This window comes from Scyliorhinus torazame, chromosome 17 (assembly GCF_047496885.1).
Source record: "Scyliorhinus torazame isolate Kashiwa2021f chromosome 17, sScyTor2.1, whole genome shotgun sequence".
NCBI lineage: Eukaryota > Metazoa > Chordata > Chondrichthyes > Carcharhiniformes > Scyliorhinidae > Scyliorhinus > Scyliorhinus torazame.
Genome location: NC_092723.1, coordinates 22,649,925 through 22,677,402, shown reverse-complemented (window position 1 = coordinate 22,677,402; position 27,478 = coordinate 22,649,925). Strand labels below are relative to the sequence as shown.

General features: G+C 45.0%; 1 protein-coding gene across 1 annotated transcript in view; it reads left to right on the top strand.

Annotated features, from left to right (window-relative positions):
* The window catches only part of LOC140393776 (lysine-specific demethylase 9-like), an 83,084-nt gene that overhangs the window by 42,403 nt on the left and 13,203 nt on the right, over positions 1-27,478 (top strand). Inside the window, exons 3-5 of the mRNA XM_072480186.1 lie at positions 22,020-22,157; positions 26,930-27,072; positions 27,159-27,326. Of these exons, the coding sequence (XP_072336287.1) occupies positions 22,020-22,157; positions 26,930-27,072; positions 27,159-27,326 (449 nt within the window). The remainder of the gene's footprint in view (positions 1-22,019; positions 22,158-26,929; positions 27,073-27,158; positions 27,327-27,478) is intronic.

Here is a 27,478-nt window from a genome sequence, read left to right as displayed (position 1 = left end):
AGAGGACCTGAAGCTTAAGCAGGAAGAGGAGCTCAGGGGGGGGCCGGGCGGGGGGGGGGGGGGGGGGGGGGGGGGGGGATGGTATCTGGGCAGAAACCCTGAGCAGAGTAAACACGACCGCAACATGCGCCAGGCTCAGCCTGATCCAGTTTAAGGTTATGCACTGGGCCCACATGACGATGGCCCGGATGAGCAGATTCTTCGGGCTGGTGGACAAGTGTGCTAGATGAGCCGGAGGGCCGGCTAACCATGTACACACGTTCTGGTCGTGCCCTAAACTCTGGGTACTGGCAGGGATTTGCAGATGTCATGTCCCGGGTATTGAAAACTGGGGTGGTAATGAGCCCTGAAGTGGCAATCTTTGGGGTTTCGGAGGACCCGGGAGTCCAGGAAGAGAGAGAGGCCGACGTTCTGGCCTTTGCTTCCCTGGTAGCCCGGCGACGAATACTGTTAGCATGGAGGGACTCAAAACCCCCAAGGGTTGAGGTATGGCTATCGGACATGGCGGGCTTCCTTGGCCTAGAGAAAATCAAGTTCGTCTTGAGAGGTTTGCTATTAGGGTTTGCCCGAAGGTGGCAGCCATTTATTGACTTCGCAGAGGAGTAAGCGTCAGCAGGGGGAGGTGGTGGGGGGGGGGGCTAGGGTAGAGTAGAGTAGGGGGATATTGAGACAGGTCCTTGCGTGAACAGAGCATGGTTTGCACTATGTTGAATTTGTGTCTTGACTTCGCTTTTTTGTACTGTACAATGTCACTTTTTCTATATGCCTAAATACCTCAATAAAATTGTTTGTTAAAAGAGACCCCTCAGAGACTGAGTTCATTAAATGTATTGAAACACACAGCTCTCCCCACTCCTATTAACATCTGGTTGAATTTTTGCTGAATTTGTTAAAGGGCTAACAGCCAGCATTGGATGTGTTTAAATAGCTGGATATTACCATTTAACATGTTGCCACACCAAGAATAATATTCTGGATTTGTAAGTGCTTGTACAAAATAGATTTTACTTTCTAAAATTGGCGACGTTGACATTGATATATGTAGTGTAGCAATCATGATTCATCAACGACCTTCCATCATAAGGTCAGAAGTTGGGATGTTCAGTACCATTCATGATTCCTCAGATACTGAAGCAGTTCATGTCCAAATGCAGAAAGACCTGGGCAATATCCAGGCTAGGGCTGACATGTTGCATAAATGTTACTTGCCACTTGAGTGCCAGGCAATGACCATCTTCAACAAGAGAAAATCTAACCTTCGCCACTTACTGAATTCCCCCACTGTCAACATCCTGGCGGGTTACAATGGACCAGAAATTGATTTGGACTAGCCATATAAATACAGTGGCTACCAGAGCAGGTCAAAGACTAGGAATCTTACAATAATCTTTATTATTGTCACAAGTAAGCTTACATTAACACCGCAATGAAGTTACTGTGAAAATCCCCTAGTCACCACACTCTAGCGCCTGTTCGGGTACACTGAAGGAGAAATCAGAATGTCCAAATTACCAAAGCATGTCTTTCAGGACTTGTGGGAGGAAACCGGAGCACCTGGAGAAAACCCACGCAGACATAGGGAGAACGTGCAGACTCCGCACAGACAGTGACTCAAGCCGGGAATCGAACCTGGGACCCTGGCACTGTGAAGCAACAGTGCTAACCACTGCGCTACCGTGCTGCTGAATCTTGCAACGAATAGCTCACCCGCTGATTCCCCAAAGCCTGTCCACCATCTACAAGACACAAGTCAGGAGTGTGATGGAATACTCTCCACTTGCCTGGATGAGTGCAGCTCCAATAACACTCGAGAAGCTCGTCACCATCCAGGACAAAGCCCGCTTGATTGCTATCCCTTCCACAAACATTCCCTCCACCACCGTTGAACAGTGACAGCCGTGTGTACCATCTACAAGATACACTGCAGGAACTCACCAAGGTTCCTTAGGCAGCACCTTCCAAACCCATGACCATGGGGGCACCTGGAACTCTCCAAAATGGCTGGCAGTGTTAGTACAGTTGGAACTTTCAATTCTTAGTTTGACAGATTTTTGTAAATGAAGTTGAAGTGCATATCAACAAATACATACAAATCGGGTAGACCATTCAGCACCTCGATCCACCGGCATTCATAAGATCATCGCTGATTTGATTGTGGCCTCAATTTCATATTCCACCTACCCCTGATATCCTTCGACTCCCTTGTTAGTCAATAATCTATCTACTGCCTTAGAAAAGTTAAATGACCCTGCCTCCACCACACTCTGGGGAAGAAAAAGTTTCAAAGACCAACAACCTTCGGGAGAGAAAAAGTCCCCCTTATCTCCGAGTTAAGGCAAGGAGAATTTTTTCTCCGAGAGAATGCAGATATTATTTATGCCGGTGTGCAATAATAAACTGAAACTAATTGAATGGCAGAGCAGGTGAAGGGGCTGAATTGCCTCCTCTTGTTCCTCAACACAAACTATGCTACAGTGTCACCTGCGGCTCAAGTGAAATTGTCAGCTGGTAGCATAAATGCTTTCTATCTTCTGACAAAAGTGAAAATTTCCACTACATCAAAGGTGACCACAGGGAAAATTAGTAGTGCTTAATGTAAGGATGTCTGAGAACTCGTGTGGGGCGTCCAGCCCTATTACATGCTTGAGGCCACCTGCAACATTCTCCAGACTTCAGTTTGTAAACTTTAAGCAGTAGCACCTTGGGGAAAGTGGTTTCCTTGCCCTCATAAACCTGTTTCCTGTTTTCCGGCATGGTTATAAACATTCCTCAGATTGAAGGCCTGGTTCCAAAGAAAGGGTGAGTAAAAGGTTCATCTCGGGCATCCTGTCCAACTTCGAATGGCTTGCTGAAAGCACGCACTATGCAGAGTTTTGCTTACAGAGCTGACTGGAGCCACACTGACTGACTGAGCCTAATTCCAGTTTTATTCTGTGGGATTCCGGTATTTTGTGGTGAGGGTTGCATTCCGCGATTCTACATTTTTTTCTGGAAAACCTGGTGACTAGCGATAAGAGAAAAACTCTGATAGTATTTCATAACATTCCACAATTGTGTGCCCACGTGCCTTACCTTTAAAATGTGTTATTTGTTTGGCTGATCTGGTGTGATTGAATTAATTTGCATGCCTGTGACAAAGAGAAATGACGGTTTGCTTTATATAAAACATCCAATTCATTCCATGCCATGAATGCATGAGCTCATTGTTTCCAGTGGTCAGTAAATAAAGCCATACATTTTTTTGTTCACAGGATTTTGGGTATTTGAGCTCACATTTGCCTGTCCCTACTTGCTTTTGAGAAGGTGGTTGAGAGTTGCTAGCTTCTTGATAAGAGTGGTTTCCTAGGCCATTTCAGACAGCAGTTAGTCAGTAACATTGTTGTGGACCGGCAGTTACTTAAATCAAACTGGGGAAGGAGGCCAGACTTCCTTCCCTTAAAGGCATTAGCGAACCAGATGGGTTTTTATGACAATCTGGTAGTCCCATGGTCACCGTCCTTAATGCTGGCTTTGTATCCAGAATTTGTTTTTTGTTGAATTTAAATTCACCAGCTGCTGTCTTAACGTTTAAGCTCCTGTCTCAGTATCATTAGTCCAGATTATAATCCACTGAAATATAACGGCTATGCTATCATGGTACATATTGAAGATTGTCACCTACTACTATCCCAGACCAGACCCCAACGGTGGCTAGGATATTGGGTTGAATCCCCAATATTTTAGTTTATTTTGTAAGACTGCGAGGAAAGAAGGATTCACTCTGGGAATGATTGCTTGAAGCACTAGTGATTTGGTATTTTTAAAACAAAACTTTATTATGAAGAACAGCTTTCAATTACCCATTAAATAATCCTAAAATCCTCCATTCGTCACACCTCCCCCTGGAAAAAAAAGGAACCAGCAATACAAACTGATGGCTTCATTTTTCTGAAACCCTTTAACTATAAGCATTTCCTAAGAGTAACTGCAATTTTACTCCATAAGATATATAATTTTACAACTTTTAACAGGAAAACCTGAACTTGAATATAGTCTCTCTTAGTTTTCCCACAAGCATCAACAATGATATTTTCTCATCCTGCCACATGTGGAATTTGTCAATTAAGTGGTTGTAATAATAAACTCCATCTGAACAGTCTTGTGTTCTGATTTTTCAATTTGTCCAAGAATTTTAATGGATTATGGTTTGTATATACAATTGTCTCAGATAAATTGTTACTCGCATAAATGTTGTAGCACCGATACCAATCTCAGTCTCCTCGGTGGTCGAAAACTTATTTTGGTGAATATTGAGTTTCCTAGATAAATACCCGATTGATCTTTCGATTCTTTTGTCACATTCCTGCAGCAGTACAGCGGCGACACCCATATAGAATCATAGCATTTACAGTGCAGAAGGAGGCCATTCGGCCCATCGAATCTGCACCAGCCCTTGGAAAGAGCACCTTACCTATGCCCACATCTCCACTGTAACCCCACCCAACCTTTTTGGACACTAAGGGTAATTTAGCATGGCCAATCCACCTAACCACATCTTTGGACTGTGGGAGGAAACCCACACAGACACGGAGAGAACGTACAGACAGTGACCCAAGCCGGGAATGGAACCTGGGACCCTGGACCTTGGAGCTGTGAAGCAACTGTGCTAACCACTGTGCTACCGTGCCGCCCTTGCATCAGTTGCCACCTTAAATGGCTTGGCATACTTGGGTGTCACCAACACTGGTTATGTGGTTATCGCAGCCTTCAGATTATCGAATGCCTCCTTACATTCCGACATCCACAGATGTGTTTTTTCAGCAGTTCCATATGTGGAGCAACACTGCTGAAATTTGGCACAAATTTCCAGTAGAAACCATTCATGCCCAGAAAGCTCAACTTCTCTCCTAGTTGATGGTATTGGAAATTCTAGTAGCTTTCATTTTCACATTCCGTGGGGCCATCTCATCTGGCCATGTTCAATTTCATGTCCTAAAAATGTTACTTGAGCTTTCGCAGATTCGCTTTTAGCCAAATTTACCACCACTGTAATTGATAGAATAATCTTAAAAATTGACCCAAACGCTCTTTCCATCTTTTAAGTCATTTTGATTCTCCTCTGGAAGGTAACTCAATAATTTATCCCAATTTCTTAATACTTCCTCATTATTCAATTTAATTTGAGGTCAAATTTGAAATCATATGAATTTATCTGTTCTCCCCGAGTTACAACAATGAAAAGCCTCCTCCTCCTTTCCTTCTCTATCAAAATACCTTTTAAGCATATTAACATGACAGAGTTTTCCTTTTGTGACAATTTGAAATGTTTCCTGGCCAACTCGCCAGCCCTAGTTAATCTCTCCCTCAAGTTTGACACAGCCTAACAACGTAGTCTCCGACCGCTGACTTGTCAATTTTTCTGATCAATTTAAGTGGTCCTGTCATCTCATGACCAAAAATCATTTTGAATAGGCTGAATTTAATTAATTCATTAGGTGCATCCTTAATTGTAAATAGTACAAATTGAATTCCTTTATCCCAGTCCTCTGGATAATTCTGACTATAGGCCCTCAACATGGTCTTTAGAGCTTGATGCCACCTTTCTAATGCCCCTCGTGATTCCGGATGATAACACTGTTGAGTTAAATTGCTTACTTACAAAGCTATCCATATCTTCCATGAATAGCTTTGACGCAAAATTGGATATTTGATCTGACTAAATTTCTTTTGGTAGTCCATATCTTTGGTAGTAAAACAATTGGTTAACTTCTCTACAATCCGAGGGCGGTGCAGTCGTTAGCATTGCTGCCTCACGGCGCCAAGGACCCGGGTTTGATCCAGCCCTGGGTCATTGCCCGTGTGAAGTTTGCACATTCTCCCCGTGTCTGCATAGGTCTCACCCCACAACCCAAAGATGTACAGAGTAGGTGGGTTGGCCATGCTAAAATTGCCCCTTAATTGGGGGGGGAAAAAAAAGAATTGGGCTCTTTAAATTTTTAAAAAGCTTCTCTACAATCCTCTTTGGTGTAACATTTTTTAATGGAATTGCCACCAAAAATCTAGTAAACCCCTCCATTATGGTCAACAGATACTGATTCCTACTTTTGGTTTCAGGTAGGGGTCCCGCACAATCAATTAGGACCCTAGTAAAAGATTCTTCAAATACAGGAATGGTTATTAAAGGTGCTGGTCTGATTACCACCTGAGGTTTCCCTATCAGTCCAAAGATGTGCAGGTTAGGTGGATTGGCTATGATAAATTGCCCTTAGTGTCCAAAATTGCCCTTAGTGTTGGGTGGGGTTACTGGGTTATGGGGATAGGGTGGATGTGTTGACCTTGGGTAGGGTGCTCTTTCCAAGAGCCGGTGCAGACTCAATGGGCCGAATGGCCTCCTTCTGCACTGTTAATTCTAATTCTATCACCTGACGTGTAACATGTACGACAAAAATCATCTACATCCATACGCAGTCCAGGCAGATAAAAATATTTTTGTTCATGTTTTCCTTACTCCTAATGACCCCCTATTGGAACCTCATGCACTACCCTGAAAACCTTTCTATAACCCACCAGTAATATCTCTTGATGAACTTCTGCCCGTTTCTCATCTGCTTGAATAAGTAACGGTCTCTATTTTCTCATTAATGCATTATTCCTAATTTAACAGCTCTTTGATATACATTCAGATTCTATTTCTGTATATGCATTCTGATACACTTGCTTTATCTCAACCTTTCTGCTGTAATTCAACCAACTTGCTTGAGCTAAAGATATCCACTTCATCAATACGTACTCTTGTTCTTTAACCATCTGATCAAACATGGTTTCTGACAACTGAACCCTAGCCTCCCTATCGGTGCTCTCTCCCTCCTGTCTCAACCTTGTGACTTTGTGATCTTGTTACTACACTATTACGAAACACTCCAGGATGTACTTATTGCAATATTTCAATTGTTTGACTTTCCACTGGCTTTTCAACCACAATTGACTGCACTTCCAGCTGTGATCCAGCAATATCATTACCGAGGATAAATTGTACTCCTGAAAAGGGTAATTTTTCTATTGTGCCTACTACCACTTTTCACCAGACTCTCAGCTTATCTTGCAGAGTGGCACACAACTGCTCTCATTCCTTCCAAACTATATATTTCCTTGTCTCTCACCATTAAAGATGGACTTGTTCCTGTATCCCTTAAGATCTTAATCTCCTTACCTATTCCACCGTGTGTACACGAGTAAGCCTTACCCTCACAAATAATACTTGTGGACCCTGTGGTAGCCAGATCAGACCTCTTCAAAAGCTTTCACAAAACCTAGTTCTGAATCCTTTAGCTCCACCCAGCAATGACATAATCTCCCCAATTTGAAAGAGCAAATTAATTTTCCAAGCTGAAAACACACCAACTCCCCAGGGACTTCCCCAAGTCGAACCATAGGGCATTAGCCCAGGCTGAAAACACATTCCTCCGGTCAATTTCACTTTCTGGCTCCCAAAAGCTCCCAGGCTCTGAAAAACAGATGTGTTTTTTTTAAACATGACCACTGCAGTCAAACACACTTTAATCCCAGGTTTTTAACCCTTAAATTGCCCCATATTTAGAAGTGAATCATAAAATGCTCCATTTGTCATTCACTTAATAAAAGGGGGAGATTAGGAGGAACTTTGAATACGGATGTTTGTTTGGATATGGAATTCTCCAACCCAATCTACATACTCACGTTGGTGAAATCGTACCATCATATTCTATGTCCCAATGCTCTTTTTGCCAATGGATTACTTTTAAAGTATTATGTAGTCAAAAGGTAGCAACTGGTTTTAGGTACTAATCAGATGATCTGCTTCAGTGATGTTGGTTGAGTGATAGCTACTGGCCAGGATATCGGGGAGAGCTCCTGTGCACTTTATTTTTTAAAATAAATTTAGACTACCCAATTCATTTTTCCAATGAAGGGGCAATTTAGCATGGCCAATCCACCTACTCTGCACATCTTTGGGTTGTGGGGCGAAACTCATGGAAACACGGGGAAAATGTACAAACTCCACACGGACAGTGACCCAGGGCTGGGATTCGAGCCCGGATCCTCAGCGCCGCAGGCCCAGTGCTAACCACTGCATCACATGCTGTCCTTGCATGGAGACATTTATGTCCACTTGAGATGGGGGCACACGAGGTCTCGGCTTAACATCTGAATAGAAAGGTGGCACCTCTGACAGTGAAGCATTCCCTTAGTACTGCACTGGGCGATTCAGGCTAGGTTGTGCGCTCAAGTCGCTGAAGTGGAACTTGAACCCCCAGCTTTCTGGCTCAGGTGAGAATATCTACCCACAGAGCCTTAGCTGACACAAGTTCTCAAAGTAATTAAACAAATTTAATTTCTGTACCATCTTTCACATTCTCGGGCATCCAAAAGCGCTTTACACCAGTGGATATACTTTTGGAGTTGAGGTACTGTTGTGAGAAATGTGGCAGCCAATTTGAGCACAGCCTAGGTTCCACAAATTGCTGTGGGATAAAGAAGCTGATCTGTTTCACTGATATTGGTTAAAGGGTAAATATTCCCTCTCTTTGAATAAATGCCATGGGATTTTCATCTACGAGTGGTTTGACTTCTCATCTGAAATTGTACTTCACGGTTCAGCACTCCTTCAGGAACAGGAACAACTTCAGAAAAGTGTGTACTTTGTCTCACTGATCCAGAAAAGCTAATGGCCTCAATTGCCAATCCTTCAAGTACTGACCCAATTCTCCCTTAAATGTGCAGAAAATGTTAAGTATTTGGTGATTCCTTACTGAACGAAAGTCATTTAGGCCAGTGCTGTTCAAGTGCTGGGGGACATGGTAGCACAGTGGATAGCACTGCTGCTTCACAGCACCAGGGTCCCAGGTTCGATTCCTGGCTTGGGTCACTGTCTGTGCGGAGTCTGCACATTCACCCTGTGTCTGCGTGGGTTTCCTCCAGGTGCTCCGGTTTCCTCCCACAATAAAGATTATAAAAACAAGTCCCGAAAGATGTGCTGTTAGTTAGTTTGGACATTCTGAATTATCTCTCAATGTACCCGAACAGGCACCGGAATGTGGCGACTTCATTCACAGTAACTTCATTGCAGTGTTAATGTAAGCCTACTTGAGATAATAAAGATTATTATTAGAAAAAGAACATTTTGATGAACAGGAACAGAAGGTTGCCATTCAGCCCCTCGAACCATTCAATGAGATCATGGCTAATCTGTGTCCTAACTCGGTCCACCTGCCTTGCCTTCATATACCCTTTTTTAAAAAATAATTTTTATTAAAGGTTTTCATAAAATATCAATAACAAAATGAGAAAGAAAAAAGAGCCCAACAGGGTTAAGTACAAAACACAATCTAAAAAAGCAACCCCCCAAACCCCCCCCCCCCCCCCTAAATAATAAATTAACACCCCGACTTAAGACAACAGGTGTATACACCCCCTCAGACCCTTCCAGTGTAAATAACATAAACAAAAATAAAGTAACCTCCACCCCCCGAGCTGCTGCTGCCATTGACCAATGTCTATCGTTCTGCCAGGATGTCTAAGAACGGTTGCCACCGCCTAAAGAACCCTTGTACCGACCCTCTCAAGGCGAATTTCACCCTCTCCAATTTAATGAACCCTGCCATATCGCTGATCCAGGATTCCACGCTTGGGGGCCTCGTATCTTTCCATTGAAGGAGAATCCTTCGCCGGGCTACCAGGGATGCAAAGGCCAGAATTCCAGCCTCTTTCGCCTCTTGCACTCCCGGCTCCTCTGCCACCCCAAATATTGCGAGCCCCCAGCCCGGTTTGACCCTCGACACTGTCCTCGCTACGCCCTTCCAAAATTCCTCCAGCGCTGGGCATGCCCAGAACATATGGGTGTGATTTGCTGGGCTCCCTGAGCACCTAACACACCTGTCCTCACCCCCAAAGAACCTGCTCATCCTTGTCCCGGTCATGTGTGCCCTGTGCAGCACCTTAAACTGTATGAGGCTGAGCCTCGCGCACGAAGAGGAAGAGTTCACCCTCCCTAGGGCATCTGCCCACGTCCCCCCTTCGATCTCCTCTCCCAACTCCTCCTCCCACTTACCTTTCAACTCCACCACCGAGGCCTTCTCCTCCTCCTGCATCACCTGGTAAGTTTCCGAGATCTTCCCCACTCCCACCCACCCCCCCGAGAGCACCCTGCCTTCATATACCCTTGTTTAACAAAATCTACCAATCTTTGATTCAGAGCTAGCCGCTGCTGCTTTTTTATGGGAGAGTTCGCCAATATCCTGTCTCTGATTTGATGGTTATGCTGCCTTGTCCTAAAAAGATTTTCCCTTAATTCCTCTCAAAGCCCCAAACTCCTCAATCAAATCATCCTTTAACCTTCTACATTGCAGGGAATACAAGTCTAGTTTATGTAATTATCCTGCTAACCCAATGCTTGGAGCTGCTGCTGCTTCTTCTGGTTTTAAGTGAATGAGTGACTTATTACCAAGGAATTGAAATGAAATGAAAATCGCTTATTGTCACAAGTAGGCTTCAAATGAAGTTACTGTGAAAAGCCCCTAGTCGCCACATTCTGGCGCCTGTTCAGGGAGGCTGTTACGGGAATGAACCGTGCTGCTGGCCTGCCTTGGTCTGCTTTCAAAGCCAGCGATTTAGCACTGTGCTAAACAGCCCCTATTCACTGTAATTCACTGTAAACAACTGCACCTGGGCCAGGTGGCTGACAGACTTCAAAGTGAACCATGACATGTTTTATAGTTGGCAGCTTCGCACCTATATTTAACCTTCCCAATAATATCAGGGGATTTGTTCTGACTTGCTGTGTTGTTCCCTGCCTGTGGTTTAGCCGATCCCTCTGCGGCACTTTTAACATCACAACCGTGATCTGCTTTCAGAAGTGTATGTATCTCAACCTTTCAGTTCTGGGTGTGGTTATAAATCAGGCGGCCAATTCAAATAGTCCATTGAACACACCATGTGGGGCAGCCTTAGGCAGAGCCAGTGGAATTCTTTCCTGGTGTCCTGGCCAACGTAGCTCCCTTGCTGTGAGTATTAGAAAACAGATCATCTACTCTTTCCACCCTCTGTGCTTTGTGGGAACTTGCTGAACGCAAATTGCCTGCACTTCACAAGCGATTCATTGGGCATGAAGTGATCTGGAATGTTTGCATGCAGTACTGGGAAGTGGTCCTAATTCAACTCTATTTTCATTTCTGAGATTGTTCTTTAATGTAAAGTCATATTGGCTTCATCATCAATCCTTCTGGCTTACAAAATCCGAGATCCATGATTTTATTGAATGATGGCTAAATAGCCTCTTGTTCTATGTTCCTCCACTGGCCCTATGAGTTTAATGGTTCTGGTTTAGGAGGAGATGGTGGCATAGTGGTAATGTCACTGGACTAGTACTCCAGCGGCCCAAACTAATGTTTTGCGGACATTAGTTCAAATCCCCCACGACAGGCAGAAATTAAATTCAATTAAGAGAATTTGGAATTGAAGGCTACTCTCAGCAAAGGTGACAGTGAACTATCATTACTGTAAACAACTCACCTGGGGGGGGGGTCATGGGAAGCACTATGCCAGAATTGCTGGAACGCCGTCCAGTTTCTGAACACTAAATACGAGTCAGCTTTCCTCTCCCAAGAGAAACCCTCGACAGATCAAGCACAAAAAAAGGCAACCTGAAGGGATTCAAGAAAGTGCTCCCAACGTGCAGTGACGTTCCAACGGGGCATTATGGTGCCTCTCTTGCTGAGATTCTGACTAAGAACAATCAGAAGCCTGAGGTTCGGAAGGCTCAATGTGAACAAGCGTTCAGGGCTGCCAAGGAGGCGAAGAAGGACAAAGCAGCTATGCAAAAGGCAACAACCAATGAAGTCTCAGGCTCCACGTATTTGTGCAGAATGCCAAGTGTTGATGAAAAATAAAAGCTAAATCAAAATGATTTTTAAATAATATCCTTCCTGGAAGGAAATCTGCCATTCTCACTGGTCTGGCCTACATGCGACTCTGCAGACCCGCAGCAACGTAATTGACTCTGAACTGCTCTGAAATAGCCTAACAAGCCACTCCATCCCATGGCATTTAAAGGTGGGGAACAAATACTGACCATGCCAGCGATGTCTGCATCGCATGAAAGAATAAAAAAATTTAAATTGCTAACGGCATTTCCGGCTTCTCACTTGGTGATCCGGACAGCAAAGGTTTTCTTTTCCTTTCTTCAAACCCCTTGAGTATTTCAGTTTAATAAAATTTGTGCATGGCTGTAAATACTCTCCTCATCCCTTTCTCGGGAATATCTGACTCCTCTTTGACCTCCCCACCCCTGATTCCTGCCTGAATTGTGCCTTCATTGTGTTTGGTGAGGGCCTGCAACGTTGGAGGGAGGGGTGATGTGGTGTTTTGTGAGAACCAGGTTTCCTGCACTTACTTTGTGCCTGGAGTTTTGAAACAAGTGCTCCTGTGAACCCAGAGTGTCCAGGTCATGGTCAGTGGACCACAGTAGACAGGTGATGTGGTCAATTTGCACACACGACTCCATAAATAGCAGTGTTATATCCAGATAATCTGTTTTTGGTGGCTGGGTAAATATCAACTGGGGTACCTGCGCTTAGGCGAAGGGAGCTTTGCTGCTGAAGCACTCTACCTCAATGACACTTCTTGTTAACTTGTACCGTGAACTTTATATCCTCTGGAGCCAGAATCCTGACCTGTGCAGTTAGCATGTTAAAGGTTTTAACAACAGAAGCTTTTATTTATCCAGCACCCTGAGTGCAAAATGGCCCCAGGTGCTTCCAAGGAGCACCATCAGATGAAAATTAACACTGAGCAATGTCAGGAGATGTTAGGACAGATGAACAAAAGCTTAGTCAAAGAACAAAGAAATGTACAGCACAGGAACAGGCCCTTCGGCCCTCCAAGCCCGTGCCGACCATGCTGCCCGACTAAATTACAATCTTCTACACTTCCTGGGTCCGTATCCCTCTATTCCCATCCTATTCATGTATTTGTCACGATGCCCCTTAAATGTCACTATCGTCCCTGCTTCCACCACCTCTTCCGGTAGCGAGTTCTAGGCACCCACTTACCCTCTGTGTAAAAAAGACTTGCCTCGTACATCTACTCTAAACCTTGCCCCTCGCACCTATGCCCCCTAGTAATTGACCCCTCTACCCAGGGGAAAAGCCTCTGACTATCCACTCTGTCTATGCCCCTCATAATTTTGTAGACCTCTATCAGGTCGCCCCTCAACCTCCTTCGTTCCAGTGAGAACAAACCGGGTTTATTCAACCGCTCCTCATAGCTAATGCCCTCCATACCAGGCAACATTCTGGTAAATCTCTTCTGCACCCTCTCTAAAGCCTCCACATCCTTCTGGTAGTGTGTCGACCAGAATTGAACACTATACTCCAAGTGTGGCCTAACTAAGGTTCTATACAGCTGCAACATGACTTGCCAATTCTTATACTCAATGCCCCGGCCAATGAAGGCAAGCATGCCGAATGCCTTCTTGACTACCTTCTCCGCCTGTGTTGCCCCTTTCAGTGACCTGTGGATCTGTACTCCTAGATCTCTTTGACTTTCAATACTCTTGAGGGTTCTACCATTCACTCTATATTCCCTACCTGCATTAGACCTTTTAAAATGCATTACCTCACATTTGTCCGGATTAAACTCCATCTGCCATCTCTCCGCCCAAGTCTCCAAATAATCTAAATCCTGCTGTATCCTCTGACAGTTCTCATCGCTATACGCAATTCCACCAACCTTTGTGTCGTCTGCAAACTTACTAATCAGACCAGTTCCATTTTCCTCCAAATCATTTATATATACTACAAACAGCAACGGTCCCAGCACTGATCCCTGTGGAACACCACTGGTCACAGCCCTCCAATTAGAAAAGCATCCTTCCATTGCTACTCTCTGCCTTCTATGACCTAGCCAGTTCTGTATCCACCTTGCCAGCTCACCCCTGATCCCGTGTGACTTCACCTTTTGTACTAGTCTACCATGAGGGACCTTGTCAAAGGCCTTACTGAAGTCCATATAGACAACATCCACTGCCCTACCTGCATCAATCATCTTTGTGACCTCCTCGAAAAACTCTTTATCAAGTTAGTGAGACACGACCTCCCCTTCACAAAACCATGCTGCCTCTCACTAATACGTCCATTTGCTTCCAAATGGAAGTAGATCCTGTCTCGAAGAATTCTCTCCAGTAATTTCCCTACCACTGAAGTAAGGCTCACCGGCCTGTAGTTCCCTGGATTATCCTTGCTACTCTTCTTAAACAGAGGAACAACATTGGCTATTCTCCAGTCCTCCGGGACATCACCTGAAGACAGTGAGGATCCAAAGACTTCTGTCAAGGCCTCAGCAATTTCCTCTCCAGCCTCCTTCAGTATTCTGGGGTAGATCCCATCAGGCCCTGGGGACTTATCTACCTTAATATTTTTTAAGACACCCAGCACATCGTTTTTTTGGATCTCAATGTGACCCAGGCTATCTACACACCCTTCTCCAGACTCAACATCTACCAATTTCTTCTCTTTGGTGAATTCTGATGCAAAGTACTCATTTAGTACCTCACCCATTTCCTCTGGCTCCACACATAGATTCCCTTGCCTATCCTTCAGTGTGCCAACCCTTTCCCTGGCTACCCTCTTGCTTTTTATGTACGTGTAAAAAGCCTTGGGATTTTCCTTAACCCTACTTGCCATTGACTTTTCGTGACCCCTTCTAGCCCTCCTGACTCCTTGCTTAAGTTCCTTCCTACTTTCCTTATATTCCACACATGCTTCGTCTGTTCCCAGCCCTTTAGCCCTGACAAATGCCTCCTTTTTCTTTTTGACGGGGCCTACAATATCTCTCGTTATCCAAGGTTCCCGAAAATTGCCGTATTTATCCTTCTTCCTCACAGGAACATGCCGGTCCTGAATTCCTTTCAACTGACACTTGAAAGCCTCCCACATGTCAGATGTTGATTTGCCCTCATACATCCACCCACAATCTATGTTCTTCAGTTCCCGCCTAATATTGTTATAATTAGCCTTCCCCCAATTTAGCACATTCATCCTAGGGACCACTCTTATCCTTGTCCACCAGCACTTTAAAACTTACTGAATTGTGGTCACTGTTCCCGAAATGCTCCCCTACTGAAACTTCTACCACCTGGCCGGGCTCGTTCCCCAATACCAGGTCCAGTGCCGCCCCTTCCCTAGTTGGACTGTCTACATATTGTTTTAAGAAGCCCTCCTGGATGCTCCTTACAAACTCCGCCCCGTCTAAGCCCCTGGCACTAAGTGAGTCCCAGTCAATATTGGGGAAGTTGCAGTCTCCCATCACCACAACCCTGTTGTTTTTACTCTTTTCCAAAATCTGTCTACCTATCTGCTCCTCTATCTCTCGCTGGCTGTTGGGAGGCCTGTAGTAAACCCCCAACATTGTGACTGCACCCTTCCTATTCCTGATCTCTACCCATATAGCCTCACTGCCCTCTGAGGTGTCCTCCCGCAGTACAGCTGTGATATTCTCCCTAACCAGTAGCGCAACTCCGCCACCCCTTTTACATCCCCCTCTATCCCGCCTGAAACATCTAAATCCTGGAACGTTTAGCTGCCAACCCTGCCCTTCCCTCAACCAGGTCTCTGTAATGGCAACAACATCATAGTTCAAAGTACTAATCCAAGCTCTTAAGTTCATCTGCCTTACCTGTAATACTTCTTGCATTAAAACATATGCACTTCAGGCCACCAGACCCTCTGTGTTCAGCAACTTCTCCCTGTCTGCTCTGCCTCAGAGCCCCACTGTCCCTATTCCCCAGTTCTCCCTCAATGCTCTCACCTTCTGACCTATTGCTCCCGTGCCCACCCCCCTACCATACTAGTTTAAACCCTCCCGTGTGACACTAGCAAACCTCGCGGCCAGGATATTTATGCCTCTCCGGTTTAGATGCAACCCATCCTTGTATTGGTCACACCTGCCCCGGAAGAGCTCCCAGTGGTCCAGATAACGGAAACCCTCCCTCCTACACCAGCTGTTTAGCCACGTGTTTAGCTGCTCTATCTTCCTATTTCTAGCCTCACTGGCACGTGGCACAGGGTGTAAACCCGAGATTACAACCCTAGAGGTCCTGTCTTTTAACTCTCTGCCTAGCTCCCTGAACTCCTGCTGCAGGACCTCATGCCCCTTCCTGCCTATGTCGTTAGTACCAATATGTACAACGACCTCTGCCTGTTTGCCCTCCCCCTTCAGGATGCCCTCTACCCGTTCGGAGACTTCCTGGACCCTGGCACCAGGGAGGCAACATGCCATCCTGGAGTCTCTTTCACGTCCACGGAAGCACCTGTCTGTGCCCCTGACTATAGAGTCCCCTATTACTATTGCTCTTCTGCGCTTTGACCCTCCCTTCTGAACATCAGAGCCTTCTGTGGTGCCACTACTCTGGCTGCTGCTGTTTTCACCTGATAGGCTATCCCCCCCCCGACAGTATCCAAAGGGGGATACTGTTCGAGAGGGGGACAACCACAGGGGATTCCTGCACTGACTGCCCTTTCTGGTGGTCACCCATTTCTCTGCCTGCACCTTGGGTGTGACCACATTTATATAACTGCGATCTATGACGCTTTCCGCCACCTGCATGCTCCTAAGTGCATCCAATTGCTGCTCCAACCGAACCATGCGGTCTGTGAGGAGCTCCAGTTGGGTGCACTTTCTGCAGATGAAGCCATCTGGGACGCTGGAAGCCTCCCGGACCTGCCACATCTCACAGTCAGAGCACTGCACCCCTCTAACTGACATTGCGTCAATTAATTAAAATTAAAAGTTTTTTTTTTAATTCTTTTTTTTTTAAAGTTACTGTTAACTATCTGTTTCAAAGTAGTAGGATTTGGGGAGCATTTCAAAGGAGGAGAAAACGATGGAGAGATTTAGGGAAGGAATTCTGAGCTTCAGGGCCTAGGTAGCTGAATGCATAGCTATGATTGGTGAGGTGGTTAAACTCAGGGATGCACAAGAGACCAAAATTGGAGAAAAGCCAGGATCTTAGGGTTGTAGGACTGGAGTAGGCTGCACAGTTAGGGAGAGACTAAGCCACGGAGAGATATGAACAGACCCAGGTCATCGAGCACAGGGGTGATGCGTGATTTCTTGCTGGGATCAGTCGGTGGATGGTAATGACTCGAGCAGCTTCAAGTTGACAGTTTATATTACCAAGCGCCCCCTACTTCTGCTGTGCTGACGAGAAGTGTCGCCAGTTTTTTTGAATCCTACTGAGCTTCCTGCTGATTTAAGGGTGTATTTATTGATTACCTTTGTGCGTGTATGTGTGAGAGAGATTGATCCATCACTTTGGTGGCTGAGCAATCTGGACTGATGCCAGCTTAGGAGATGCTATATTTAATGTTTAACCAACAGTGGTTTCCAAACCAGACACCCCACCATCACCGATCTGTGCTATGTGTGGGTAAAGATTGAAAGCTCAAAACTGGTTCAGGCCTTGACTATAATGTCAACTGAAGTGAGAATCTGAGAGGAAAGTAGAGCAGTCACTCCTGCTGTGCTGCTTTTAAACAGTGATTTCTGCCAGCTACGTTTTGCTGTTCAGTGACCTACATTGTCTATACACTACCAGAGTCTTTGCAAAAACTGGCATGCTCCCAAGAACCTGAGTAAATTCTGACGCATTCATCTGAGCGCTCCCACCAGGACCTCCAGTCAATACAGTGACCGGCCACCGGTAAGGATGGTGTCACTTTCGGGGCACCCCAACCAAGGTGATACATTCCCAGGAATTCCTTTCTGAATTTTGGAACGGCAGTGGTAGTTATTTAAAGTGGTGCTGTTATTACAGAAAGGGTTCCGTTCCATACAGAACAGCTAGTTGAAGCAAGCAGCAAAAATGTAGACTGAAATTCTTAACACACTGCTCATAGCCTCAGACCGATTCTGGTGGCCTCATGAGCCCTAATTGGAACACTCATAGCGCAAATTGGATAGTGTTGTTGGTTCATCAAACTATGACGAGCTTCTTAACTGGGTGAGTGTGGTCCGAACAACATTTAAGTGAAGACTATTCCATCAAGCCTCTGACTTGCGTCTTGTAGACGTTGACAGGCTTTGTGGTGTTGGAAGGTATGTTGCTCGCAATAAATCAATTGACCCTTTTATTGGGATGTTCCTGTATTTTAACTGGTGTTTTGGGGAATTGCATAGCTCAACTATTGCAAAGTGCAACCTTTCATGAAAATGACAAGTCAGTGTCCTTGGAAATTATCTAGTTGTGACTACAGCACCAGTCAGTGGAGAGAGTGGGCTCAGCACAGCAGATACTTGCTCCTTGGATGCAATACTTGTTGGTGTCCTCAATCATTCATCCAGCTTTTGCTGCAAGCAGCAACGGCATAACTTTTGTCTTCCTTGAATATTGTTTTCTGGAGACTTTCTGCAGTCTTATCAGTGGCGATTACTGGTATTCAGACCTCTGATCCAGCGCAGCTCCATCTACAGGAGATATTTGATGCCTGAAAAAGCTGCACAATGTCTTCCAACCAGTAAAATCGGAGAATCCTGCCTGAGATGTGCAGATGCCAAAGCAGGAAGTTTTACATAAAATATATTAGAGTCATTAGAGAAATAAGGAATGGGGCATGTGCATGGAACTAAGGGAGAGACATTAAACCCGGAAAGCTCAAAAAAAGTTATTCAATTTTTAAAAAGACCTGATCAACATTAGTTTTCATCTGAAGGAATGAGACTCCACACCTATAAAAATATTTCTCCAGGTCCTTTTGAGGTAATTCGGCAATAATTTCCACTTCTGGAACCACTAAAAACGAATTCCCCCAGTCCTGACTTTTTCATATGAGACCAGTAAAATACCCTAAGTTCACACCAGTACAGCGATTCTCTGCAGATTCAAGTGAACCTTGTAAAGCAGACCATTGACAGCAGTTTTCAGATATTTGCATTTAGCTGCCCAGGTGTGCAAGTCAGAGGTTGCTAAAAGCATTGTCTTGTGGCGCAATAATGAGTGCTGACCACCTTACTGTAATCGCTACAACAAAATGTGGGCAATGATATTTTTCTTGTGACGGTGTCAAGGGCCCGCACCTTTATCTTGCCCATGTTGTTGACAGATCATTTGTGGTATAAACTTTGAAGGGAAGCAGTGAGTACAACTATAGCGAAGTGTAGAGTGTGAGGTCAGTAACTGCAGGAAAAGTCAGATGGAGTGAAAAGAAAGATTTTGTGGGAATTTGAGGCTGGAGACGTTTCTTGCGATAGGATTTTTTTCTCGATGTTGGGGCTGGCCATGAGGATTGCAGATGGCTGTCCCAGTTCTGTACAGTACCACAAGTGTTTCATTGCCAGTTCATGCATTGAATGTCGATGGGTGTGAGGAAAACTGGTTGAGCCCAGTAGTTTAAGATGTGTGAAATATTTGAAGGTTTTTTTGTAAACTTCATTCATGGGATGTGGATGTCACTGGCTAGCCCAGCATTTACTGCACATCCCTCACTGCCCTTGAAAAGGTAGTGGTGCGCTACCTTCTTGAACCGCTGCAGTCAATGTAGCATCAGTACACTCATAGTGCTGTTAGGGTGGGAGTTCCAGGGTTTTGACCCTACGAACGAGGAACGTCAATATATTTCCAAGTCCAGATGTGAGTGGCTTGGAGGGGAATTTGTAGGTGGTGGTCTTGGCCTTTTCAGTATTGATGTAATTGAACCTTGCATGAAACAGAGTTTCTTCAATTGAATCCAGTTGCTTGTGGGTGGATTGAAGCCTTTCTCTGTACGTTTCTAAGTGGCCCAGTCAACATTTTCACTCCAAGCACAGACTGATTTGATAGGATTGTCTCCCAAATGTGGTTATAAGAAACTGCCATTCTTTTTGCATCCATGAAATTTTCATGGGATAGTGGCTATTTTTCTTTGATCCTTAAAGCCCAAATAGTTGGTGAAGTGGTTGCAGCTAGAGAGTACTGATGATTTTTCTTTAAATTCTGTCTGAATGTCCTTATGCTTCAGATTGTTGTGAGTTCAGCCGTTCTTGCTGCAGAATTTCTCTCTCGATGGTGCAGGTCAAACTTCTGCCATAATGAATGTTGTTATTAACATCTGGTCCCTGTCTTCTATAGGAGCTGCCTTTTATAAGAGCTAAGTTGACAAAACTTTCCATAAATAAAGCCTACTAGAGGGGCAGATTTCTCTTACTGTCTAGTTTCTGAAGAAGTGTACACTTGCACTCCCTGAGCAATTTTGATGGGAAGCAGTTTAGCTTTGCACCAAAACTGTAGCTCCAATCTCAATCCCGCTTGGATTGGGCGGTATGGTAGCACAGTGGTTAGCACCATTGCTTCACAGTTCCAGGGTCCCAGGTTCGATTCCCAGCTTGGGTCACTGTGCGGAGTCTGCACGTTCTCCCCGTGTCTGCGTGGGTTTCCTCCAGGTGCTCCGGATTCCTCCCCACAAGTCCTGACAGATGTGCTGTTAGGTAATTTGGACATTCTGAATTCTCCCTCTGTGTACCCGAACAGGCGCCGGAATGTGGCAACTAGGGGCTTTTCACAGTAACTTCATTGCAGTGTTAATGTAAGCCTACTTGTGACAAAGATTATTATAAGGTTATTATCTGGAATAAAGTGCTTCACCTGATTTCCGAAGGAAGCTGACTGGAAGTCTCTGGAGATGGCAGGCTCATTCCCGCTCCAAGTCAGAATTGGTTCAGAGCTTGGCTCCCAGTCAGTGAGCACTCATTCTCACAGCTTCTTTTTCATCTCTGATATTAATCTTGTGCACTGTGCGTGTTTTGGTGAGTAGTCATTAGTCATTTAAACTTTACGTTTGAACCCTTTTCAGTTTAATTCAATTCAGATTTAAGGAAACCGGAAACAAGAATTGTTTTTGCGCAGTGAGTTCTGATGAGCTGGAATGATCTTCCAGTGGCAGCAGGTTAAATACTAACTTATAAAAAGGGAACTTGCTAATTACTTGAAGGGAAAAAATTGTAGGACTATGGGGGAAGTTGATGGGCATGAGACTAATTGGTTAATTCTTTCGAAGAGTCAGCGTTGACACATTGAGCCTAATGCTGACCTCCTATGCTGGAAGATTCTTTGATTCTATTCGATATATCACATTGCACAATTCCTCACCGAGGCTCCTTTATTATTGTGTCAGAGTAAAACCAAACCTAATTCCTAACTGGTGTTACATATGCCTCTATGCTTGAATTGGAATCAGTGCTGTCACTGGGATTTCAGTAAAGTGTATGAGAGTGTTAACATAGTTTGTGTGTACTCTGATTCGCTATTAACAGGCTGTGATTTGGGAGAGATTCCTGAGCTGGGTAGCTTGAGAGCACTGATGGAAACACAGGATGGATTCAGCATCACGTGTCCATGCACGGTGTTGGCTGCAAGCAATTTTCAGTGATATATCGGTCACCCACCTAGTTACAACACTTAACTATAATTACTGATGGCAATTCTCTGCTGATTACCTAAGAGCAAGAAAATTGGTTCCGTTCATGTGTGCAACCTCCACTCTGAGCAGTTTTATCATTGTCACAGGTCTGTGATGCTACAGGTACAGGACACTCATTTGAAGGAGAAAGCAATCTAAATTATCAGATAGAAATCAACATGAGGTAATTGACCAAGAAAACGGAGGAGAGACCAGATTTTTTAAAAATTAAAAGAGTGAATTGTGGTCTGGAACAGCCTGAATGAGTGGTGGAAGCAGGTTCAATAAACTTTTAAAACTGAATTGTGTATATGTACTTGAAAAGTAAAATAAGTGTTATAAGATCGGAAAAGAGAATGAACAAAGCAAAGTGGGATAATTGCATACCATTTCAAATAGCTAACACGAGCATGGATCATATGGTCTCCTGTGCTGTTTGATTTTAAGAAATGGGTGAAGCAGAATTGCTTGTCTGGTTTGACTGTTGGAAGAATGCCTATTTATAATGTGGTGTTTGCTTGTGGACAATTACTGCCTATTCCTAGGAATTGTTAACAGAACTCTCTCCCTGGACAGGTTTCACGGACTTACTGTTGTGGCACATACAGAGCCGGTCCAATGAGACAGATCAGCTTGGTGGGAGCAGTGGATGAAGAGGTTGGAGATTACTTCCCCGAATTTCTTGACATGTTGGAAGATTCTCCGTTTTTGAAGGTAACGGTGCAGACTTGGATTGGTCGGTTGTAATGGGTTCGTGCAATGCACGTGCACAGTCTGCAGGATCCTACTCCATCCCGACATTGTATGTGCCGCACTCTGTGCTAATACTTCTTTTGCCGGTGGGTCAGAACATTGCAGGGCCAATTTCCACTCTTGAGACATGAGTCCATGACCCAGGCCGATGATCCAATGTGGTACAGAATGAGTGCTGCTCTGTCCACGTACTGTCTTTCAAACAAGATTCTACAGAGGCTATCTCTGCCCCGGCAAGGGGGTGTAACAATTGCTATTTCAGTGATTTTAAGAAGGGATCCAGTGCAGTATTTCTACTGTAAAGCAGTAATGAAACAACAAAATGCTTTCAAGGAGGAGACACTTTAGATACTAACTAAGCATATTCCTTTGAAGGGAATAAATAGAGAACATCAAAGCTGATGCTTCCGAGATAACAAAAGAAATAAAAGTTAAAATATAACTGACAAAAATATCAGGAGCAAGATTCTGAGGGTTGCAAGCGAAAAAGTTAGAGCGGTGAAGGGCCCATGTAGAGGCACAGGACATGAGTACTAAATTAATACTTTGCATCAGTCTTCAAAAAGCAAGCAGATGATATGAAGGTTACATGGACAGGATACAAATAGGTAGAGAAGTCTGCTGAAAAGATTCGCATTACTGAAGGTTATGAAGTCAGCTGGTCCAGAGGGAATGCATCCTAGGCTGCTGAAAGAAGCAAAGGTAGACGTAGACACAAGCGCGCAGTGGTTAGCACTGCTGCCTCACAGCGCCGAGATACGGGTTCCATCCTGGCCCCGGGTCACTGTCTGTGGGGAGTTTGCACATTCTCCCTGTGTCTGCCTGGGCCTCAGCCCAAAGATGTGCGGGGTAGGTGGATTGGCCCCTTTTTAAAAAAAAAATGTTTTAATTGGTCTTTCACCAACTTAAAAAAAGAAATAGACAGAGGCATTGGTCTGAATTTTTCAATCCTCACTGGGATGCAGGAGCATGATGGAGGACTGAGGGCTTGTTAATATTATACCACTATTTAAGATGGGGGAGAAGCAGCATGGAGTGAGGTGGACCCGGCCAGTTAAAACGTGTGGGGCAGGGGAGAGCAGCTTCAGGGTGAGAAACAGTTTGGAGAGAGGCAACCCGGCAGTTAAAAAGGGGGGGGGGGGCGAAGGGAGAGCAGCTTCAGAGTGAGAAGCAACGTGGACAGAGGTGGACCCGGCAATTAAAACAGGGGGGGCGAAGGGAGAGCAGCTTCAGAGTGAGAAGCAACGTGGACAGAGGTGGACCTGGCCAGTTACAACAGCAGGAAAAGGGAGAGCAGCTTCAAAGCGAGAAATAGGGCCCAGCCAGTTAATACAGCGGGGAGAGGCAGACCCAGCCAGCTAAAATGGGGGGGGGGGGGATTACTCCATTAAATCTCCCAGCCATATTGAGGCAAAGGGTGGAGAAACTGACCTCCAACCCAATAGGATCCATCTCCTCGCCACTAGTGAGACAAAGGCTAAGACATCTGCCTGGAGCTCTGGCAAGTCCAACACCCCAAATATGGCTCTTGGACTGGGTTCTAGGTCCAACTGCCGACATGGAGCTAAAGAAAGCGTTGCAGAATTTCCTAAGTTTCAGGCATGACCAAAACATGAGTAGGTGATTGGCCAGCCCCCTCCCGCGTCTGTCTCAAATGTCCTCATCCCCTTCAAACAGGTGACTCATTCTCGACCTCATCAATGTGTTCTGAGAACTACCTTCAAATGTATTAGTGCCAACTTCGTGTACGAGGTTGATGCATTTATCCTTTGTAAAATTTTGTACCAAAGCCCTTTCAACGTCTTCCCTAATTCCTCCTCCTATTTAACCCTATCTCGAGATTCTGATCCTGCTTCCATAATTTTTCTATAAATAGCAGAGGTAACTCTATCCCTTCTAATAGAACATCCAGTGCAGAAGAAGGCCATTCAGCCCATCGAGTCTGCACCGACCCACTTAAGCCCTCACTTCCACCCTATCCCTGTAACCCAATAACCCCTCCTAACCTTTTTTGGTCACTGAGGGCAATTTATCATGGCCAATCCATCTAACAAGCACGTCTTTCGGGACTTGTGGGAGGAAACCGGAGCACCCGAGGAAACCCACTCAGTCACAGGGAGAATGTGCAGATTCGGCACAGCCAGTGACCCAAGCCGGGAATCAAACCCGGTTCCCTGGCGCTGTGAAGCAACACTGCTACCGTGCCGTCCACATCAAAACCATCAACAACACCTCCATCAAAGAAGAAACGGGTACCATTGGGAACACAGGGAAGATCTCCTTTGCAAAAGCCTGTATTTGTGTACACCTAAAGTTTACATTTCTCCCTCAATTCTTCAAATGTTGCAAAATGACCTTCAAACGACAAATCTTTCAATGTGATCACACCTTTTTCCTCCCAGACTTCAAACCCAGCATCTATTCTTGCAATCTCAAATAGATGGTTTTCTTGGACTGGCATTAGTTTCGACCCTGCCCGTAATTTAAATATGGAATTTTGGCCTTTATAGTTAAAGGGATGAGTATAAAAATTGGGAAGTGTTGCTGAAACTGTACAAAGCATCGGTGACTGCACCTGTAATACTGTGTACAGTTTTGGTCCCCTTACTTGAGGAGCGATGTAGTTGCATCAAAGGCATTTCAGAGGAGATGCACGAGATTGATTCAAGAGATGTGGCAGCGCAGTGGTTAGCAATGCTGTCTCACGGTGCTGAGGACCTGGGTTCGATCCCAGCCCCGGGGCATTGTCCGTGTTGAGCTTGCACATTCTCCCTGTGTCGGTATGAGTCTCACCCCTACAACCCAAAGATGTGCAGGTTTGGTGGATTGCCGCACTAAATTGCCCCTTAATTGGGGGGAAAAAGAATTGGGTACTCTTAAGTTCTGAAAAAACAAAGATTGATTCCAGAGATACGGTGTTTGCCTTATGAAGAGAGATTGAGCAGTTTAGGCCTATACTCTTCAGTTCAGAAGAATGTTTGGAGATCTAATTGATATATCAGATGATAAAAGATATTGATAAAGACATAGAGCGGATGTTTCGTCTTGTGGGCCAATCTAGAATGGGAGATCATGGATTTAGCATAAGGAGTAGCAGATTTAAAATAGAGATGAGAAATTACTTCTCTAAGGGACATGAATCTGTGGAACTCACTGTCCCAGTGTGCAGTGGATGACAGGACATTGAATACATTGAAGAAGGAGGTAGATTTTTAATAATGGGTTGAAGGTTTATGGAGAATGGGCAGAAAAGTGAAGTTAAGGCTGAGATGAGATCAACGATGATCGTATTGAATGGCAGAACAGGCTCAAGCGGCTGAATTGCCTACTCCAATTCCTATGTGAGAAACTCCAGGCCAGTATAATAAACTTATATTTGGAGATGTATAGGTCAATCCAGGAGAGCCAGCATGGATTTGTTAAAGGAAAAATGTCTGACTCACTTGATTGAGAGGCTGTGCAGTAGATGTATATCCGGATATTTGGAATGCATTTGACAAAGTGCCACACAGGGACACATTAAAAATATCAAAGCCAGGCGGCATGTGGCACAGTGGTTAGCACTGCTGCCTACGGCGCTCAGGACCCGGGTTTGAATCCCGGCCCTGGGTCACTGTCCGTGTAGAGTTTGATCATTCTCCCCGTGTCTGCGTGGGTTTCACCCCCACAACCCAAAGATGTGCAGCTTAGGTGGACTGGCCACGCTAAATTGCCCCTTAATTGGAGAAAAATAATTGGGTACTCTAAATTAAAAAAAAATAATATCAAAGCCCGTGAAATTAGAGACAGTGCTGGTATGGACACACAGTTGGCTCAGTGACGGGAAGCAAAGGGTGATGGCGGATGATGGTTCACAATGAGGGGTGGGGTGATGGTGTTCTGTGATGTAGAGAAGTGTGAAGTCATGCGTTTTGTCTTGAACAGACTCAATGACTGAGTATTCATAACTCACTGGAGTAGAGAATTCCAAGTTCCTTTGAGTGAAGAAATTAGTCCTAATCTCAGTCCTAAATGGATTATCCTCAAACTGTGCCCACATGTTTGAGAGACTCTCCAGCTAGAGGAAACAGCCCTAGGCATCCACCCTGTCACACCCACACAGAATCGTGTTCTTCAAAACTCCATAAAGTATCGAGCCATTTTACCCGCAGCCCAGGAGTCAATGTAGTGAGCTTCCATTGCCCCCCATTACACTAAGGAAAGTATATATTTCTTTCCATAGAGACTTGAAAACTGCATGTGATAGGCAGTAAGTTCCTTACTCTTGTACTCTAACCGCTTCGCAATAACCATTTGACTTTCTCACTGCTTGTTGTACCTGCATATTAAATGTTTGTTGCTGTGAAGTCTGGAAGAGATTTAAAACTTGATGGAGTGAGTTGTCGTCAACTGGGATGTACTGCTGAGCGGATGATCAAAGCAGATTCAACAGTAACTTGCGAAAGGGAATTTGATGAATACCACAAAGTGCAAAGCAGTTACAGCAAAGGCAGACCATTCAGCCCAGCTGGTCCATGCAAGTGCTTATGCTCCCCTTAAAATAGATAAAATTGCAAGGCTATTGGGAAAGTGCAGGGTGGTAGGGCTAATTGTCTAGTTCCTTCAGGGAACTGACCCGGGCATGATGGGCTGAATGCTTTGCCCTGCTTTGTGATTCTGTGAAATCTGGTATGATTTAGACACTGGGGATCCTTAATTGTTTGGAGTAACTTTTGCTGTCTCTCTTTAATCAGATGACACTGCCATGGGGCACCCTGTCTAACCTGCAACTGCATTGCCGATCGCAGAGTGATGATGGCCCCATAATGTGGGTGAGGCCTGGCGAGCAGATGATCCCGACTGCAGACATGCCAAAGTCCCCCTTCAAGAGACGACGGTAGGATGAGCCTTGAAATGTATCTACCTTGAGAAGCATTTGAATAAGCAAAAGAGACAACCGTGATCATTTCCATTCTCGCGCAGGTCGATGAATGAAATCAAGAATCTCCAGTATCTACCTCGGGCCAGCGAGCCTCGTGAAATACTCTTTGAAGACAGGACACGGGCCCATGCAGACCATGTGGGTCAAGGCTTCGATTGGAAGAGCACAGCAGCTGTTGGTGTGCTGAAGGCAGTCCAGTATGGAGAGTGGTAAGAAAATTGTAAATTGCACGTATGACTGACTTTGCATCCACACATGTTATTTGTATGTGCACCAGCCCTCCCTTAAAGTCCATCTTGTGGCAGCATGGTGGCGCAGTGGTTAGCACTGCTCCAAACTCTACCAAGGACCCGGGTTCGAT